Genomic DNA, 21,405 nt, shown 5'->3' with positions numbered 1-21,405 from the left:
ACCAACGTCATAGCGAACCAAGTGGCGGGGGGCTGCCGTTTTTGTTGGTTTTCAAATGATGGATTGAGCCGTTGTCCACGGAGTGACTCAGTGTTTTGATGTTGGGTTGGAGAGGGAGGGAGGGAGGTGGAGGGACGGCCCCCTGGAGGTTGGTGCAGCGGTTCAAACGCTCTCTGACCTTTCAACTGCAGTGGGATCAAAGAGGGGTGAAGCGGCTTCTGTCTCAGTTTAGGGGGCTGTTGAATAACCTGGTCCCAGGTCTGTTTAGGGGGCTGTTGAATAGCCTGGTCCCAGGTCTGTTTAGGGGGCTGTTGAATAGCCTGGTCCCAGGTCAGTTTAGGGGGCTGTTGAATAGCCTGGTCCCAGGTCAGTTTAGGGGGCTGTTGAATAGCCTGGTCCCAGGTCTGTTTAGGGGGCTGTTGAATAACCTGGTCCCAGGTCTGTTTAGGGGGCTGTTGAATAACCTGGTCCCAGGTCTGTTTAGGGGGGCTGTTGAATAGCCTGGTCCCAGGTCAGTTTAGGGGGCTGTTGAATAGCCTGGTCCCAGGTCTGTTTAGGGGGCTGTTGAATAGCCTGGTCCCAGGTCAGTTTAGGGGGCTGTTGAATAGCCTGGTCCCAGGTCTGTTTAGGGGGCTGTTGAATAACCTGGTCCCAGGTCTGTTTAGGGGGCTGTTGAATAACCTGGTCCCAGGTCAGTTTAGGGGGCTGTTGAATAACCTGGTCCCAGGTCAGTTTAGGGGGCTGTTGAATAGCCTGGTCCCAGGTCAGTTTAGGGGGCTGTTGAATAACCTGGTCCCAGGTCAGTTTAGGGGGCTGTCCCAGGTCTGTTTAGGGAGCTGTTGAATAGCCTGGTCCCAGGTCTGTTTAGGGAGCTGTTGAATAGCCTGGTCCCAGGTCTGTTTAGGGGGCTGTTGAATAGCCTGGTCCCAGGTCTGTTTAGGGGGCTGTTGAATAGCCTGGTCCCAGGTCAGTTTAGAGGGCTGTTGAATAACCTGGTCCCAGGTCAGTTTAGGGAGCTGTTGAATAACCTGGTCCCAGGTCTGTTTAGGGGGCTGTTGAATAGCCTTGTTCCAGGTCTGTTTGTGCATTTGTCAACTCCATTGTCATTGTCAAGCCACATATGCAATTCCATAAGAAGTTGACAAGGGAGCAGAAGCAGACCTGCCAGGCTAGAGGGAGGAGCCAGGCTAGAGGGAGGAGCCAGGCTAGAGGGAGGAGCCAGGCTAGAGGGAGGAGCCAGGCTAGAGGGAGGAGCCAGGCTAGAAGGAGGAGCCAGGCTAGAGGGAGGAGCCAGGCTAGAAGGAGGAGCCAGGCTAGAAGGAGGAGCCAGGCTAGAGGAGCCAGGCTAGAGGGAGGAGCCAGGCTAGAGGAGCCAGGCTAGAGGGAGGAGCCAGGCTAGAGGAGCCAGGCTGGAGGAGGAGCCAGGCTAGAGGGAGGAGCCAGGCTAGAGGAGCCAGGCTAGAGGGAGGAGCCAGGCTAGAGGGAGGAGCCAGGCTAGAGGAGGAGCCAGGCTAGAGGGAGGAGCCAGGCTAGAGGGAGGAGCCAGGCTAGAGGAGCCAGGCTAGAGGAGCCAGGCTAGAGGAGCCAGGCTAGAGGAGCCAGGCTAGAGGAGCCAGGCTAGAGGAGCCAGGCTAGAGGAGCCAGGCTAGAGGAGCCAGGCTAGAGGAGCCAGGCTAGAGGAGGATTAGTAGAAGGAGATGGGAGGCAACTGGCTGCAATGATGGCTTATACCTGGTTGTCAGGTAAGGAATGATGCCTTTATGGCTTATACCTGGTTGTCAGGTAAATCAAATCAAATTTTATTGGTCATATACACATGGTTAGCAGATGTTATTGTGAGTGTAACGAAATGCTTCTGGATCCGACAGTGCAGCAGTATCTAACAGGTAATATCTAACAATTACACAACAAAACCTAATATCTAACAATTCCCACAACAAAACCTAATACACACAATCTAGTAAAGGAATGGGATGTGAATATATAAGTATAAAATATATGGATGAGCAGTGACAGAGCGGCTAAGATGCAATAGATAGTAAAGGTTATATAGTGAAGGATACAGTATACAGTATATACATATGAGATGAGTAATGTGAGATATGTAAACATTCTGAAAGTGGCATTATTAAAGTGACTAGTGTTCCATTTATTAAAGTGGCCAATGAAATCAAGTCTGTATGTAGGCAGCCGCCTCTCTGTGCTAGTGGTGGCTGTTTAACAGTCTGATGGCCTTGAGATAGAAGCTGTTTTTCAGTCTCTCTGTCCCAGCTTTGATGCACCTGTACTGACCTCGCCTTCTGGATGATAGCGGGGTGAACAGGCAGTGGCTCGGGTGGTTGTTGTCCTTGATGATCTTTCTGGCCTTCCTGTGACATTGGGTGGTGTAGGTGTCCTGGAGGGCCGGTAGTTTGCCCCCGGTGATGCGTTGTGCAGACCTCACTACCCTCTGGAGAGCCCTGCGGCTGTGGGCGGAGCAGTTGCCGTACCAGGCGGTGATACAGCCCGACAGGACGCTCTCAATTGTGCACCTGTGAAAGTTAGTAAGGGTTTTCGGTGACAAGCCACATTTCTTCAGCCTCCTGAGGTTGAAGAGGCGCTGCTGCCTTTGATACTGTGAACCATCAGATGAGGATCTGATGGTTCACAGTATCAAAGGCAGCCGATAGGTCTAGAAGGATGAGAGCAGAGGAGAGAGAGTTAGCTTTAGCAGTGCGGAGCGCCTCCGTGACACAGAGAAGAGCAGTCTCAGTTGAATGACTAGTCTTGAAACCTGACTGATTTGGATCAAGAAGGTCATTCTGAGAGAGATAGCAGGAGAGCTGGCCAAGGACGGCACGTTCAAGAGTTTTGGAGAGAAAAGAAAGAAGGGATACTGGTCTGTAGTTGTTGACATCGGAGGGATCGAGTGTAGGTTTTTTCAGAAGGGGTGCAACTCTCGCTCTCTTGAAGACATATGTCAAAATGGAAGACAAACTATATATTCTTTAAAGATAAATACAAAATTCATAACTAAAATATAGTGGTTATATTTTAACAAATCAGACATTGAATATCTCTTTAAGCATGGTCAAGTTAATAATTATGCTGTGGATTATACAGTGAGTGTACAAAACATTAGGAACACGTGCTCTTTCCATGACATAGACTGACCAGGTGAATTCAGATGAAAGCTATAATCCCTTATTGATGTCATTTGTTAAATCCACTTCAATCAGTGTAGATGAACGGGAGGAGACAGGTTAAAGAAGGATTTTTAAGCCTTGAGACAATTGAGACATGGATTGTGTATGTGTGCCATTCAGAGGGTGAATGGGCAAGACAAAAGATTGAACGGGGTATGGTTGTAGGTGTGAGGCGCACCAGTTTGAGTGTGTCAAGAAATGCAACGTTGCTGGGTTTTTTCACACTCAACAGTTTCCCGTGTGTACCAAGAATGGTCCACCACCCAAAGGACATTCAGCCAACTTGACACAACTGTGGAAAGCATTGGGAGTTAACATGGGCCAATATCCCTATAGAACGCTTTCGACACCTTGTAGAGTCCATTCCCCTGATGAAATCCATCCACTGTTTCCATGGCAACCTGTCACCAATGACATTTTGGAGGAAGCGGGGTAGGAGGAGCAAGAGGACGAGAGGAGAAAAGGATTCTGATATGCTCTCTCCTTCTCCTCTCTCATCCCACCATCCCCCTCTACAGAGGATCTATTGAGTCAGTCACTCTTATGCTCAATAGACATATACCACTGAGGTATATATATATATATATATATGACAATACATAGGGATTTATTTCAACATTCTTCTTTTTTAGAAGGAGAGAGGACATTTAGCTCATATCAAAATTACATACCCGTCTTCTAAAATCCTGTGGCTGCCTTTTTATAATCAATAGGCTATGTTGATCTAATTTGCCAATTAAATGATGCAATTGTCAATAAAAACTTAAGATATGATGATGTCTGTCTCATCATGTCTTGACTGGATGCAGATGTGCCCTTATAAATCTGAGCTGCCTGTAATGACGATACAATTCCACTGGGGGAGCTCATACCAAAGGAAAAAGTTCCTCTGAGCCCCCCCCCCCCCCAAAATAATAATGCTGTATTGTATTCCCTCAAATAGAGGCTTTTGGATTGCTGCAACAATCATATTCAAATGTGAGCATTTACATCTACTGAGCATCTACTACTGAGACCAGAGCAATGTGTAGGCCGATATTATTTTAGTGTCAGAGAGGCACAGCATTTTCCATCCATCCCCCAAATATAGATGGTCTTTTTAGCCTGTTGTGACGTACATGAGCGCAGCTGGCAGATGCGTACACGCTCGCCATATGCGACAACATTGGCAAAATCAAGAAGACTAGACATTTGTAAGGTATATATTTTATGAATCAATTACACAGTAGCTTTGAGTGGTTTTACGAGCTAGCGAGCCAATAGTTTTGAAAGAATTCGGGACGAGGGAGCTACTCACCAGTTTCTTTTTACCACGTTAACATTTGCAACAGGGAAAGTCGTGTTTTGTGTAGCTACTTACTTGTAAGCTAGCCTAGGTCGCAGGCTCTAGCTTTACGTTAGAAAACGACTGCACCGTTTCTGCTACTTCGGCAGCATCCGTAGTTCTTTCAACGCGAAACCACTTGTTTTGGTGGCGTGAGTTTGTTCAGCATCTCTGTTTCTTTCCCATGTGGGATAGCAGCAATAGTGGTCGAGACTAGTTGGAGTGCCAACGCCTTTTTCTGTCTCTGACTGGGCGAAACTAATCGCGAAAGCACCCGAACGTTTTGTATTTCCCCCCCAAACAATTTATGAGCGGTAGCTGCAATTCAAACCAGATATTGAAGAAGCCGCAAGTAGCTCGCTAACCAAGGGATTCAAAATGGGTTGCACGATCAGCCAAGAGGATAAAGCAGCGATGGAGAGGAGTAAAATGATTGATCGGGACCTACGAGAAGACCGAGACAAAGCGTCCAGGGAAGTAAAACTCCTACTGCTTGGTAAGTCATTTTACAGTAGAAAGCCTGCTATTTTCCCAGTAACCAAAAAGGAGGAAGAACATGCTCTGTTCGCTCTTTCAGAACAGTGGTACAATTGTAGTTAGACATCGCTTCAAATCTAATCACATTTTATTTGTCACATGCGCCGAATACAACAGGTGTAGAACTTTAACCGTAAAATGCTTACTTGATGCCCTTAACCAACAATGCAGTTTTAAGAAAATAATTACAAAATAAAGTTTTTAAAAGTAACGCAATAAAATAACGAGGCCATACAGGGGGTACCAGTACCGAGTCAAAGTGAGGGGGTACAGGTTAGTCGAAGTAATTGAGGTAATATGTAGGTAGGGTAAAGTGACCAAAAAAAAAATGTGTGTGGGGAGAGGGGGGTTCACTGCAAATAGGCCAGGTAGCTATTTGATTAGCTGTTCAGCAGTCTTATGGTTGGGGGTGAAAGCTGTTAAGCCTTTTGGACCTAGACATGGCGCTCTGCTACCGCTTGCTATGCAGTAGCAGAGAGAACAGTCTATGACTAGGGTGGCTGGAGTCTGACAATTTTTAGGGCCTTCCTCTGACACCGCCTAGTATAGAGGTCCTGGATGGCAGGAAGCTGAACCCCGGTGATGTACTTGGCCGTATGCACTACCCTCTGTAGCCGAGCAGTTGTCATACCAGGCGGTGATGCAACCGGGCAAGATGCTCTCGATGGTGCAGCTGTAGAGCTTTTTTTGAGGATCTCAGGACCCATGCCAAATCTTTTTAGTTTCCTGAGGGGGGAATAGGCATTGTCGTGCCAGCTTCAAGACTGTCTTGGTGTGTTTGGACCGTGATAGTTTGTTAGTAATGTGGACACCAATGAACTTAAAGCTCTCGACCCGCTCCTCTACAGCCCCACCGATGTGAATGGGGGTGTGTTTGCACCCCCTTTTCCTGTAGTCCACGATCAGCTGCTTTGTCTTGCTCACGTTGAGGGAGAGGTTGTTGTCCTGGGCATCATAGGGTTAATTTGCCCTTCCGTTGCTTGCTTTAGTGTGATCGGATCTCAATTGATTACTTTCTGCATCATTATGTCTGAATGTAGGTGACATCTGAATGTAGTTTAGGATCTTTCTCCACTTGTTGAATTAACTCTTACATATTAAGCTCCACACACACTCTCTCTCAATTCAAATTGCTTTATTAACCAAACAATGTACATTTTGCCAGAGTGTACTTTGGAATTACAGTGCATTCTGAAAGTAATCGTACCCCTGAGTGTGTGCGGTAAGATTTTTGTCCATTGTAATAGTTATTTTTATCCTTCATTATTGTTGTTACTAATTGTCCCGTTTAACAATATTATTGTAATTATGTTAATATTGTAAATGTATAACTTCAGAAAGTATTCAGACCCCTTGACTTTTTAGACATTTTGTTACGTTACAGCCTTATTCTAAAATGGATTGAGTAGTTGTTTTTCCTCACCAATCTACATCACAATACCCCATATATGACATCACAATACCCCATAATGACATCACAATACCCCATAATGACAAAGCAAAAACAGCTTTTTTGAACTTTTTGCAAATGTAGATTTTTTTTTTATCACAACAGGTTTTTACAAATCACATTTACGTAAGTATTCAGACCCTTTCCTCAGTACTTTGTTGAAGCACCTTTGGCTTTTTGGGTATGACACTACAAACTTGGCACCTGTATTTGGAGAGTTTCTCCCATTCTTCTCTGCATATCCTCTCAAGCTCTGTCAAGTTGGATGGGGAGCGTCGCTGCACAGCTATTTTCAGGTCTCTCCAGAGATGTTAGATTGTGGTCAAATCCGTGCCACTCAAGGACATTCAGAGACTTGTCGCGAAGCCACTCCTGCATTGTTTTGGCTGTGTGCTTAGGGTCGTTTTCCCGTTTCCCTTCACCCCAGTCTGAGGTCCTGAGCGCTCTGGAGCAGGTTTTCATCAAGGATCTCTCTGTACTTTGCTCCGTTCATCTTTGCCTCGATCCTGACTAGTCTCCCAGGCCCTGCCGCTGAAAAACATCCCCACAGCATGATGCTGCCATCACCATGCTTCACTGTAGGGATTGGGGAAGGGGTTTCCTCCAGATGTGACACTTGGCATTCAAGCCAAAGAGTTAAATCTTGTTTTTATCAGACCAGAGAATCTTGTTTCTCATGGTCTGAGTCATTAGGTGCCTTTTGGTAAACTCCAAGCGTGCTGTCATGTGCCTTCTTTACTGAGGATTGGCTTCTGTCTGGCCACTCTGCCATAATGGCCTGATTGGTGGAGTGCTGCAGAGATGGTTGCCTGTCTGGAAGGTTCTCCCATCTCCACAGAGGAACTCCAGAGCTCTGGCAGATTGACCATTGGGTCACCTCCCTGTCAAAGGTTTTACACTTTTTTTGGTTACTACATGATTCCATATGTTATTTCATTGTTTTGATGTCTTCGCTATTATTCTACAATGTAGAAAATAGTCAAAATAAACCCTTGAATGTGTTGGTTTGTCCAAACTTTTGACTGGTACTATATACCTTGCATACATACATACTCACATACATACTCACATACATACATACTCACATACATACATACATACATACATACATACATACATACATACATACATACATACATACATACATACATACATACATACATGCATACCCACCCACCACTTGGGCTTCTGAGAGCCAGTGTTAACTGTGAGCTGTTGCTAGAAAGCCAAGTCAATCCTTATGGTTTTTCATTGTGACTCAGTGGTGAGGATAAATAAATTCCCACCACGAATGATGTTTTTCAGTGTCTGTGAGATTTGTATAGAATGTGTCAGGACAGTAGGGGAGAGAGGGAGCAGTTACTTTATGTTCTGCTCTGGATCAGGTAAACCGATAACACCTGACAAGTTTTACTATCATCTTTAAAACATCTGAAACGTGTTACCTTACCCCCTCCCCCATAAAGCATGCGGTTGCCAATGGAGCCATAGAGTACAACTATACCTAGGTTATGGATAGACTGTGTTCCATGTGAGAGATCACATCATTAGCTTTGTGTGTGTGTGTGTGTGTGTGTGTGTGTGTGTGTGTGTGTGTGTGTGTGTGTGTGTGTGTGTGTGTGTGTGTGTGTGTGTGTGTGTGTGTGTGTGTGTGTGTGTGTGTGTGTGTGTGTGTGTGTGTGTGTGTGTGAGAGAGAGAGAAACAGCACTATGCAGATTGGTGTTAAATAGGTTTACACATCTAGTGGAAAAAGTACATTTTTCTTAAAAGTTCTCTAACCAACTGCACAGAAAAGTGGTTTTCCATTTCCAGGCTTGGCCCTCACTTCTCTCTCTCCCAGGCCTGGGTTGGAACGAAAGGAGTTTCTAGGGGGAAACAGAGCTGCTAGGATTCTAGCCTGGTCCCAGATCTGTTTGTGCTGTATTGCCAAATTACCACGGAAGTTTTAGGCCAAATAACAGGCCCAATTAGGCCTAATAACAGATCTGGGACCAGGCTATTAGGATGTCCTGAAAAAAATTGAGGCTGTTCCTAATGTTTGGTATGCTAGGAATGTTTGGTATATTAGTGCACTACTTTTTGACCAGAACCCAATTGTCCCTGGTCAAAAGTAGTGCACTAAATAGGGAATATGGTACCATTTGGGACATAGACATAGTTTCTAGCGAAAATCATCATGCCAGTACTTGACCACACGAATATGATTCATGAATAACTTCCTTAATTAAACTGCTGCTAGCTGAGGCTAGCCTACATGTGAGAAGTCCTAGGCTAGCCTACATGTGAGAAGTCCTAGGCTAGCCTACATGTGAGAAGTCCTAGGCTAGCCTACATGTGAGAAGTCCTTGGCTAGCCTACATGTGAGAAGTCCTAGGCTAGCCTACATGTGAGAAGTCCTAGGCTAGCCTACATGTGAGAAGTCCTAGGCTAGCCTACATGTGAAATGGTCTTCAATGTGGTCTGGTCTTGCATGTGAAAAGTCCCCTAGATACTGTAGGTTTGGATTTAAAGTCTGGTGGACAGACTACGTCATTTCTTTAATAGAATAATGGAGGGGTGTCAAACATACGGCGAGGGGAATCAAACTATATACTGTAAAATGACCAAATCTACATTCATACAGTATCTTGGCCGAGTCCAGCTCGCTAATAATCACAGAATTGACAGCTAGACAGTCAAAGACCAAAAGCGATAGAGGACTATTTTTTTGAAAATTGACGGACCGAATGCGGCCCAAAATGAGTTTGAACCCCTGTAATAATATGTTATTTAGCAGATGCTTTTATCCAAAGCGACTTAGTCATGCATCCATTCTGAATACTTTCCAGACCCCTTGACTTTTTGCACATTTTGTTACGTCACAGCCTTATTCTAAAATGGATTTTAAAAAAAATAATCCGAACCAATCTACACACAATACCTCATAATGAAGAAGCGAAAACAGGTTTTTATAAATATTTTGCAAATGTATTAAAAATAAACTCCAGATGACTCGTTTAAAAATAAAAAATAAAAAAAATCATATGAGCAAAAAAGATTTCATTTTATTTTGAATGCTAAGCCAGACAAAATTAAACATGCCTATTTATATAATGAATATGAGTTTGGGGTGCTAAAATTATGAAAGCTTTTTAATCTCTCACTAAAAGCTTCACTCGTACATAAATTATACTTAAACCCCAAATGGTTCTCCAGTAGATTATTAAGGAACGCTCATCCTTTGTTAAAAAATTGGCTTTTTGCCTTTATACTGATTTATACAACTTCTCATTTCCGATTAATTGAAAATGAAATTTTGTTTTAAAGTATCGGCTTTTCTTTAAACAAGCCAAACAAAGCTGGTTACAATTTCACTTTAATCCTCCAGAAAGATAGAACTAATGTTATGGTTAAATTCAAATATACTGATTTAAAAAAACATTCTTAATGGATTTATTTATTTTTAAATGGTATTATATTTGTCAATTATATTATGAATAGAAACGGAGAAGGTATGTCACATATGCTGTTATTGGAGATATTCCCATATATTTGCTCAATACACATTTACAACCAACTGATTGCAGCACTACCACAAAAATGGAGGAGGAAAGCGAAAAAGGGAGAAGGTAGGGAACTTGTTTGTCCGCCATATATTAAAATATACAAATTGACTGAAAGGAACTGGCATAAATAGAAAAATATACCAGTTTCATCTGAGGACAAAAATGTTGACAGCTGAGCCATACAGGTTGCAAAATAAATGGGAGGAGCTTTTTCATGTACCAATTCCATGGCACATGGTTTATGAACTGGTACAAAAAACTACACTTGATTCAACACTGAGTTTTTCAATTAAAATTATTATATCAAATTCTTGCCACCAATAGAATGCTATATATACATATGAGGCGTACAACAATCTCAGCTCTAGATTTAGCTGCGAAGAGATCACAGGTTCAGAAATGGTCATTAAAAAAAATCACAACGTGCAATTAAAATGACCCTTTCAAATAGCAGTGTTGGAAAGCCACAGTCAGTCAGTAAATAATACTCGGAGGAAAGATTTTCATCTTTAGCTCACAATCTAAAATATGATTAGAAAGGTTCAAACATTTTGTAAAACAGCACAATTGAAAAATATATGGCACATGGAAACCAAACGAGGGTGGTCTATGGTGATAGGTGGGATGGGCTGAGAGTGGCTGAGAGGGCGGGATTAAAGAGCTGAGGTCTATGGTGATAGGTGGGATGGGCTGAGTGGCTGAGAGGGCGGGATTAAAGAGCTGAGGTCTATGGTGATAGGTGGGATGGGCTGAGAGTGGCTGAGAGGGCGGGATTAAAGAGCTGAGGTCTATGGTGATAGGTGGGATGGGCTGAGTGGCTGAGAGGGCGGGATTAAAGAGCTTATGTTTGGTAATGTATTATTGTTATGTGACTTTTATATAAAAGTGCCGTGTATGTACAATGTATATGTAACATGTATGTATATGTAGCAAAAAAGCTGTAAAAAAATAAATATATGATGTTTGTCCTCCGAAGAGGAGGTGGTGGAGGGATTAATAATAACTGATACTTTATTGACAAGTATTCAGCACCTTCGTTATGAGACTCGAAATTGAGCTCCGGTGCACCCCGTTTCCATTGATCATCATTGAGCTATTTCTACAACTTGATTGGAGTCCACCTCTGGTAAAATCAATTGATTGGACATGATTTGGAAAGGCACACACCTGTCTATATAAGGTACCACAGTTGACAGTTCATGTCAGAGCAAAAACCAAGCCATGAGGTCGAAGGACTTGTCCGTAGAGCGCCGAGATGAGATTGAGTCGAGGCACAGATCTGGGGAAGGGTACCAAAAAAGGTCTGCAGCATTGAAGGTCCCCAAGAACACAATGGCCTCCGTCATTCTTAAAAGGAAGAAGTTTGGAACCCCCAAGACTCTTCCTAGAGCTGGCCGCCCAGCCAAACTGAGCAATTTGGGGAGAAGGACCTTGGTCAGGGAGTTGACCAATATCCCACTGGTCACTTTGACAGAGTTCTAGAGTTCCTCTCTGGAGATGGGAGAAACTTCCAGAAGGACAACCATCTCTGCAGCACTCCACCAATCTTGCCTTTACGGTAGAGTGGCCAGACGGAAGTCACTCCTCAGTAAAAGGCACATGACAGCCCCCTTGGAGTTTGCCAAAAGGCACCTAAAGACTCTCAGACCTTGAGAAACAAGATTCTCTTGTCTGATGAAACCAAGATTTAATTATTTGGCCTGAATGCCAAGTGTCATGTCTGGAGGAAACCTGGCACCATCCCTACAGTGAAGCGTGGTTGCAGCATCATGCTGTGGGGATGTTTTTCAGCGGCAGGGCCTGGGAGACTAGTCAGGATCGAGGTAAAGATGAACGGAGCAAAGTGTAGATAGATACTTGATGAAAACCTGCACCAGAGCACTCAGGACCTCAGACTGTGTCGAAGGTTCACCTTCCAACAGAAAAATGACCCTAAGCACACAGCCAAGACGACGCAGGACTGTCTTCGGGACAAGTCTGAATGTCCTTGAGTGGCCCGGCCAGAGCCCGGACTTGAACCCCATCAAATAATGTTATTGCACATTCAAAACTCGTGTTAACTGAGGCTTTTTCTTAGTCTGAGGAACATGTGAAAGTCTCCTGTTGGTCTGAAATGCACATTTTAATGTGATCACATAGGCCTAGTCCTAACAATGGAAGCATTTTGCAGTCCAAATAGAATCCTATCAAACTCTCACACACCATGTCAAACTTGGCAGATTTAGCTATTTCTCAGAAAACCACTTTGTTGGAGGCAAATCGTTAAGAGGTTTAGAAGGTTAGTGAATGAGAAAATGAGTGAGGATACCACAAAACCGAGCTCCATCTTTTCCTCTCTAACGATCCATCCCTGACTAAAGCTTGTTCTTGCTTTACAACCGCTGTCTGTTCTAGTCGCGTCAGAGTTGTCCCCGACTCCCATCCGTGATGTCGTCAGTCAGAACACCGTAGAAATGGAGTCTAGAACACTGTAGAAATGGAGTCTAGAACACTGTAGAAATGGAGTCTAGAACACTGTAGAAATGGAGTCTAGAACACTGTAGAAATGGAGTCTAGAACACTGTAGAAATGGAGTCTAGAACACCGTAGAAATGGAGTCTAGAACACTGTAGAAATGGAGTCTAGAACACCGTAGACGATATACATTTCTTTACACTGGAAGTCAGCGGATCATTCAGATGTAGATTCCTTAGCTGAATAACAAGTGCTTATTATTATGTTCAACCAATCTATAGTGACTACATTGCTCCAGCAGTGCCTCACTGTCTAAGCTAGACTAATTAGTGTGGTGCTACAGTACAAATGCTGATTCCACCATCCAAGCATGTTTATTGAACTTAATGTCTCTCTGTGGGGATTTGTGCTCCATTTAGGAGACACGTGTGTGTGTACACACACACACACACACACACACACACACACACACACACACACACACACACACACACACACACACACACACACACACAGACCTACATGCAGACACAGGAGGGCTCACAAGCACCACACTCACATGTTTTGTTAATATGCAGTGTTCACACCCTGTAGGCCTATTTGTAAATCAGTTATACTGTAGCAGTCGTCTCACTCATAGTTTCACGTTTTATTAGTCGGATACACATGGTATACACCATCCAATGAAATGCTTACTTGCAGATTCCTTCTGGACAATGAAACAACAATAAGAAACACGTACTGGGCCGTCTACACCACCCGCTGCAGGGCCTTGCGGTAGCAGTGATGTACTGGGCCGTCTACACCACCCGCTGCAGGGCCTTGCGGTAGCAGTGATGTACTGGGCCGTCTTCACCACCCGCTGCAGGGCCTTGCGGTAGCAGTGATGTACTGGGCCGTCTTCACCACCCGCTGCAGGGCCTTGCGGTAGCAGTGATGTACTGGGCCGTCTACACCACCCGCTGCAGGGCCTTGCGGTAGCAGTGATGTACTGGGCCGTCTTCACCACCCGCTGCAGGGCCTTGCGGTAGCAGTGATGTACTGGGCCGTCTTCACCACCCGCTGCAGGGCCTTGCGGTAGCAGTGATGTACTGGGCCGTCTTCACCACCCGCTGCAGGGCCTTGCGGTAGCAGTGATGTACTGGGCCGTCTTCACCACCCGCTGCAGGGCCTTGCGGTAGCAGTGATGTACTGGGCCGTCTACACCACCCGCTGCAGGGCCTTGCGGTAGCAGTGATGTACTGGGCCGTCTTCACCACCCGCTGCAGGGCCTTGCGGTAGCAGTGATGTACTGGGCCGTCTACACCACCCGCTGCAGGGCCTTGCGGTAGCAGTGATGTACTGGGCCGTCTTCACCACCCGCTGCAGGGCCTTGCGGTAGCAGTGATGTACTGGGCCGTCTTCACCACCCGCTGCAGGGCCTTGCGGTAGCAGTGATGTACTGGGCCGTCTACACCACCCGCTGCAGGGCCTTGCGGTAGCAGTGATGTACTGGGCCGTCTTCACCACCCGCTGCAGGGCCTTGCGGTAGCAGTGATGTACTGGGCCGTCTACACCACCCGCTGCAGGGCCTTGCGGTAGCAGTGATGTACTGGGCCGTCTTCACCACCCGCTGCAGGGCCTTGCGGTAGCAGTGATGTACTGGGCCGTCTACACCACCCGCTGCAGGGCCTTGCGGTAGCAGTGATGTACTGGGCCGTCTTCACCACCCGCTGCAGGGCCTTGCGGTAGCAGTGATGTACTGGGCCGTCTTCACCACCCGCTGCAGGGCCTTGCGGTAGCAGTGATGTACTGGGCCGCCTTCACCACCCGCTGCAGGGCCTTGCGGTAGCAGTGATGTACTGGGCCGTCTACACCACCCGCTGCAGGGCCTTGCGGTAGCAGTGATGTACTGGGCCGTCTACACCACCCGCTGCAGGGCCTTGCGGTAGCAGTGATGTACTGGGCCGTCTTCACCACCCGCTGCAGGGCCTTGCGGTAGCAGTGATGTACTGGGCCGTCTACACCACCCGCTGCAGGGCCTTGCGGTAGCAGTGATGTACTGGGCCGTCTTCACCACCCGCTGCAGGGCCTTGCGGTAGCAGTGATGTACTGGGCCGTCTACACCACCCGCTGCAGGGCCTTGCGGTAGCAGTGATGTACTGGGCCGTCTTCACCACCCGCTGCAGGGCCTTGCGGTAGCAGTGATGTACTGGGCCGTCTACACCACCCGCTGCAGGGCCTTGCGGTAGCAGTGATGTACTGGGCCGTCTACACCACCCGCTGCAGGGCCTTGCGGTAGCAGTGATGTACTGGGCCGTCTACACCACCCGCTGCAGGGCCTTGCGGTAGCAGTGATGTACTGGGCCGTCTACACCACCCGCTGCAGGGCCTTGCGGTAGCAGTGATGTACTGGGCCGTCTACACCACCCGCTGCAGGGCCTTGCGGTAGCAGTGATGTACTGGGCCGTCTACACCACCCGCTGCAGGGCCTTGCGGTAGCAGTGATGTACTGGGCCGTCTACACCACCCGCTGCAGGGCCTTGCGGTAGCAGTGATGTACTGGGCCGTCTTCACCACCCGCTGCAGGGCCTTGCGGTAGCAGTGATGTACTGGGCCGTCTACACCACCCGCTGCAGGGCCTTGCGGTAGCAGTGATGTACTGGGCCGTCTTCACCACCCGCTGCAGGGCCTTGCGGTAGCAGTGATGTACTGGGCCGTCTACACCACCCGCTGCAGGGCCTTGCGGTAGCAGTGATGTACTGGGCCGTCTACACCACCCGCTGCAGGGCCTTGCGGTAGCAGTGATGTACTGGGCCGTCTACACCACCCGCTGCAGGGCCTTGCGGTAGCAGTGATGTACTGGGCCGTCTACACCACCCGCTGCAGGGCCTTGCGGTAGCAGTGATGTACTGGGCCGTCTACACCACCCGCTGCAGGGCCTTGCGGTAGCAGTGATGTACTGGGCCGTCTACACCACCCGCTGCAGGGCCTTGCGGTAGCAGTGATGTACTGGGCCGTCTACACCACCCGCTGCAGGGCCTTGCGGTAGCAGTGATGTACTGGGCCGTCTACACCACCCGCTGCAGGGCCTTGCGGTAGCAGTGATGTACTGGGCCGTCTACACCACCCGCTGCAGGGCCTTGCGGTAGCAGTGATGTACTGGGCCGTCTACACCACCCGCTGCAGGGCCTTGCGGTAGCAGTGATGTACTGGGCCGTCTTCACCAGGCTTTGTCGTAACCTCTTCACGACTGTCTTTGTGTTTTTATTTTTATTTATTTTAACCTTTATTTAACTAGGCAAGTCAGTTAAGAACAAATACTTATTTACAATGACGGCCTAGGAACAGTGCCTTGTTCAGGGGCAGAACGACAGATTTTTACCTTGTCAGCTTGGGGATTCGAACCAGCAACCTTTCGGTTACTGGCCCAACGCTCTAACCTCTAGGCTACCTGCCACCTCAGGAAGCCTAGTATGTTTAAACCATGATAGTTTGTTGGTGATCTGGACACCAAGGACCTTGAAGATCTCAACTTGATACTCGTAATCGGTTTTACTCGTTATTGGAAAACCCAGAAGTGTGCTTTAAATGCCGGTAAATCCTATACCTCAAGTGTACATTGCTGCTCCATCACTCAGATCACATCGTTATTGTTGTAACTTTAATGGGTTACAGAGTTAATGTTTACAGTTAATTCATTGAGCTGTATCTAAAGATATTGTCTTTACAGTTATTTACATATGTAATTGTAGTAGAATTCGTGTGATGGAGATGGAGAGAACTACATACATACTTCTGCTGTATTGGTTAGTATTGGATTTACGGTATTGACTGCAAGTACCAGAATGCCTTGCAACAGGTAGTAGAAAAAAGGAGAACGCATCAGTTATGTTCAAGTGATTATCCTGACTTTCGCTTGCAACTTTCTTTTATTTGTTTTGTAGAATCTAAAGTTGTTAAATGTAACGTGAACAAGTATTATTACTAAAATAAGCTTTCATTTCACAACCCGGCGTCCCGAGTCATTACTTTGAACATAGTTATTCTATATTTTTGGTGCCGAAACCCGGGGAAAGTATGAGCTGCTACGAAGATCATAGGGAGGAAGCGACTGAATTGGTTGACTGAACTGCTATTCACAACAATGATTCACTGTGTAATAAAGAGAAGTTTACCTATCTGAAAACATATCTCACTGGACCAGCTGCAAAGGCAGTAGCAGGACTGATGTTAACAGACAGTAACTATGATGATGCAATCGCTCTGCTCAAGAGCAGATTTGGAAGGAAAGATCTTGTGATTAGTGCTCATATGTCAAAGCTGCTGAATCTCACTCCTGTGAAGCAGTCCTCTGACATAAATGCATTGAGGCAGCTATATGATGAATGTGAAATTCAGATTAGGAGCTTCAACCCCCCCCCCCTACTGTTTCTGAAGCAGACATCACATTGCAGTGTGTACTGGTAAGAGGAGTGAGGTTCAACCCCCTACTGTTTCTGAAGCAGACATCACATTGCAGTGTGTACTGGTGAGAGGAGTGAGGTTCAACCCCCTACTGTTTCTGAAGCAGACATCACATTGCAGTGTGTACTGGTAAGAGGAGTGAGGTTCAACCCCCTACTGTTTCTGAAGCAGACATCACATTGCAGTGTGTACTGGTAAGAGGAGTGAGGTTCAACCCCCCTACTGTTTCTGAAGCAGACATCACATTGCAGTGTGTACTGGTAAGAGGAGTGAGGTTCAACCCCCCCCCTACTGTTTCTGAAGCAGACATCACATTGCAGTGTGTACTGGTAAGAGGAGTGAGGTTCAACCCCCTACTGTTTCTGAAGCAGACATCACATTGCAGTGTGTACTGGTAAGAGGAGTGAGGTTCAACCCCCCCCTACTGTTTCTGAAGCAGACATCACATTGCAGTGTGTACTGGTAAGAGGAGTGAGGTTCAACCCCCCCCCCTACTGTTTCTGAAGCAGACATCACATTGCAGTGTGTACTGGTAAGAGGAGTGAGGTTCAACCCCCCTACTGTTTCTGAAGCAGACATCACATTGCAGTGTGTACTGGTAAGAGGAGTGAGGTTCAACCCCCTACTGTTTCTGAAGCAGACATCACATTGCAGTGTGTACTGGTAAGAGGAGTGAGGTTCAACCCCCTACTGTTTCTGAAGCAGACATCACATTGCAGTGTGTACTGGTAAGAGGAGTGAGGTTCAACCCCCCCCTACTGTTTCTGAAGCAGACATCACATTGCAGTGTGTACTGGTAAGAGGAGTGAGGTTCAACCCCCTACTGTTTCTGAAGCAGACATCACATTGCAGTGTGTACTGGTAAGAGGAGTGAGGTTCAACCCCCCCCCCCCCCCCCCCCTACTGTTTCTGAAGCAGACATCACATTGCAGTGTGTACTGGTAAGAGGAGTGAGGTTCAACCCCCCTACTGTTTCTGAAGCAGACATCACATTGCAGTGTGTACTGGTAAGAGGAGTGAGGTTCAACCCCCTACTGTTTCTGAAGCAGACATCACATTGCAGTGTGTACTGGTAAGAGGAGTGAGGTTCAACCCCCCTACTGTTTCTGAAGCAGACATCACATTGCAGTGTGTACTGGTAAGAGGAGTGAGGTTCAACCCCCCCCCCCCCTACTGTTTCTGAAGCAGACATCACATTGCAGTGTGTACTGGTAAGAGGAGTGAGGTTCAACCCCCTACTGTTTCTGAAGCAGACATCACATTGCAGTGTGTACTGGTAAGAGGAGTGAGGTTCAACCCCCCTACTGTTTCTGAAGCAGACATCACATTGCAGTGTGTACTGGTAAGAGGAGTGAGGTTCAACCCCCTACTGTTTCTGAAGCAGACATCACATTGCAGTGTGTACTGGTAAGAGGAGTGAGGTTCAACCCCCCTACTGTTTCTGAAGCAGACATCACATTGCAGTGTGTACTGGTAAGAGGAGTGAGGTTCAACCCCCCCCCCCTACTGTTTCTGAAGCAGACATCACATTGCAGTGTGTACTGGTAAGAGGAGTGAGGTTCAACCCCCCCTACTGTTTCTGAAGCAGACATCACATTGCAGTGTGTACTGGTAAGAGGAGTGAGGTTCAACCCCCCCCTACTGTTTCTGAAGCAGACATCACATTGCAGTGTGTACTGGTAAGAGGAGTGAGGTTCAACCCCCCCTACTGTTTCTGAAGCAGATGATTGCTTCCTCAGTTATTCCCCATTTCAGTGAAGATGAAACCAGACGGACAGAACACTGTGTTTCTACAAACGGCAAAGGCATGAGTAGACGGCCCATCGGGCAGGAAGATAGCTCGTTGCTTACTAGATGGAGGCAGTCAGAGAAGCTTCGTACATGAAGGGCTTGAAGCTACCAGTAATCAGACAAGAGGCACTCACTCTTCACACTTTTGGCTCCTCTGTTCCAGAAACGTCCCAACACAACACAGTGAAAGTCATCTTGGAGAATGTCTGAGACAAACAGCAGAGAATAGCGAGAGAGGCAATTAAAACCCCACAAGTGGTTCCTGGTGAACAGATTCAACATGAGCTCAATAGAAAGGGACTGCAGCTCGCAGACTTTCCAGGAGATGACAATGATCCTGAACTCTCTGTCCTGATAGGAGCAGACTACTACTGGCAGGTAGTATCAGGCAGAGTGGAGCGACTGACGGAGACGCTGGTTGCTTTAGAGAGCACCTTTGGATGGTCGGTGCAGGGACCCGTGTCCATATCATGTGTCGCCAAGGCAACATGCATGTTCATTGCACTTGATGAAGACACACTAGTCTCCAAACAACTGCATGCATTCTGGGAGCTTGAGTCTCTGGGTATTATAAGTGAGAACACAGAACCCAGAGGAAAACGAGGCTCTACAGAGGTTCGAGAAAACAACCACCTTCAAAGATGGACAATACCATGTGGAGTTGCCATGGAAATGAGAAATGCCAGAACTCCAAGACAACTATAGAATCGCCAAGAAATGGTTTGAAAGTCTGAAGAAAAGACTGAAGAAGGATGTGACGTTGTACAGCAGATACAATGAAGTAGTACAGGACTACTTAAAACAGGATATGACAGAGGACGTGCCCAAGGACAAAGCATCAAGCGCATACAACGTAAAATACTACTTACCTCACCATGCAGTACTCTGAGAAGATAAGGTGACGACAAAACAGAGTGGTGTTTGATGCCTCGTCCCATGAAGATGGCTGTCCATCCCTCAATGACTGTCTACTCACAGGACCGAACCTGAATCCGGATCGGCTCAGCGTTCTGGTAAGGTTCAGACTACATGAGATCGCATTCATGGCAGACATCAAAAAGGCTTTCCTGCAGATATCCCTAGCAGAGAGAGACGCCGTGAGATTCCTATGGCTCACAGGCCCACCAAGGGGAGAAAATTAAGAGGAGCTGCGTGTGCTGAGGATGGAAAGAGTGGTATTTGGATCTTCCTCAAGTCCATTCTTGCTGGCAGCTACAATCAGGAAGCACCTGAAACAATATGAAACAGAACAACCAGAAGTTGTAGAGATACTGAGAGAGTCACTCTATATAGATGATTTCATTACAAGTTCACGCAATGTTGAAGAGGCTTACTTTGTGACAACAACTGCAAAGCAAATGCTGTCGATTGCAGGCATGGACCTCTGCAAGTGGATTACCAACTTGAACTGAACTTGAACTGAAAACAAAATGGGAGGAGAGTACCGACAACTGACCACCCGTTGACGCTAGAAACAAATGGAGTAGTGCTGAAGGTTTTAGGTTTAGTATGGAGACCGGGAACAGATGACTTTGTGTTTGACCTCAGGCCACTACTGAGCATTCTAAAGCAAAAGGAAAACACAAAGAGAAGTGTTCTGCAGTCGTCTGCACGTATCTTCGACCCTCTTGGTTTCCTGACCCCCTTCAGGATCAAGTGCATGTTCCAGGAAATGTGGGAGAGGGGACTCAGCTGGGACGAAGAATTACCACCTGATCTGACACGAGAATGGCAACAGTGGTGTTCAGAACTACCCCAGTTACACCAGCTTGCCATACCAAGGTGGTACAGAATAGACATGCGGCCACAGAACTACACGTGTTCTGTGACGCAAGTGAAAGGTGGTGCAGTAGCTTACTTGCAAGGTGAATCACAAGACAGGGAAACAACAAGTCTAGTCACATCCAAGTCCAGGGTAGCCCCACTCAAGAAAATGACGCTTCCACGCCTGGAGCTCATGGGAGCTGTGATTGGAGCGAGACTAGCAAAACAACCTGAGCACCACTGAAAATGGAACAAAAACAGATCAAAGTGTGGACAGACTCGATGATCGTGCTGCATTGGATTTCCAACTCAGCTCAGAAATGGAAAAAGTTTGTCGTGAACAGAGTGACCGAGATCCAGTCCTTGACCAAACCGGAGTCATGGTCACATATTGAAGGGAAAACGAATCCAGCTGACCTCCCTACAAGAGGACAAACTGTTCGAAACTTAACACAGAGCTAGCTATGGTGGAATGGACCCAGCATTCTGACGTCACCCAATCAGTCTGAGGAGACGGATGATAACAAGGTTCCAGAAGAGGTGAATACAGAACTCAAGTCCAGTCGCCAGGTTGCTGTACAGCTCACAGCAAACAGCACAGACATCACTGAACCTGTTTTTGGAGCTTGAAAGGTATAGCAAACTGAAAAGAGTGTTCAGAGTGACCGCATGGATGAAGAGATCCCTAGGCAATGATCGTACAAACATAAAGATGTGACGTTAACTGACTGCTGACGAACTGAAGCACAAAAGTACTGGATCAAGATAACACGAGTTTCAGTCAGGAGATCAAACTACTGAAGGTAAGAAAAAGCCTAAACAATGACTGTAAAATCAGAGAACTGAAACCGTTCCTGGACGAACACAAACTACTCAATGTAGGAGGAAGACTGCAACAGTCCAACGTC

General features: G+C 46.7%; 1 protein-coding gene across 1 annotated transcript in view; it reads left to right on the top strand.

Annotated features, from left to right (window-relative positions):
* The first annotated feature begins 4,887 nt into the window (after window positions 1–4,887).
* The window catches only part of LOC120061450 (guanine nucleotide-binding protein G(i) subunit alpha-like), an 88,374-nt gene continuing 71,856 nt past the window's right edge, over window positions 4,888–21,405 (top strand). The window contains exon 1 of the mRNA XM_039011263.1: window positions 4,888–5,005. Coding sequence (XP_038867191.1) covers window positions 4,888–5,005 — 118 coding nt within the window. The remainder of the gene's footprint in view (window positions 5,006–21,405) is intronic.

Source organism: Salvelinus namaycush, chromosome 16, assembly GCF_016432855.1.
Source record: "Salvelinus namaycush isolate Seneca chromosome 16, SaNama_1.0, whole genome shotgun sequence".
Classification (NCBI taxonomy): domain Eukaryota; kingdom Metazoa; phylum Chordata; class Actinopteri; order Salmoniformes; family Salmonidae; genus Salvelinus; species Salvelinus namaycush.
Note: the sequence above shows the minus strand (reverse complement) of the source record. Positions and strands in the feature narration are given on the sequence as shown.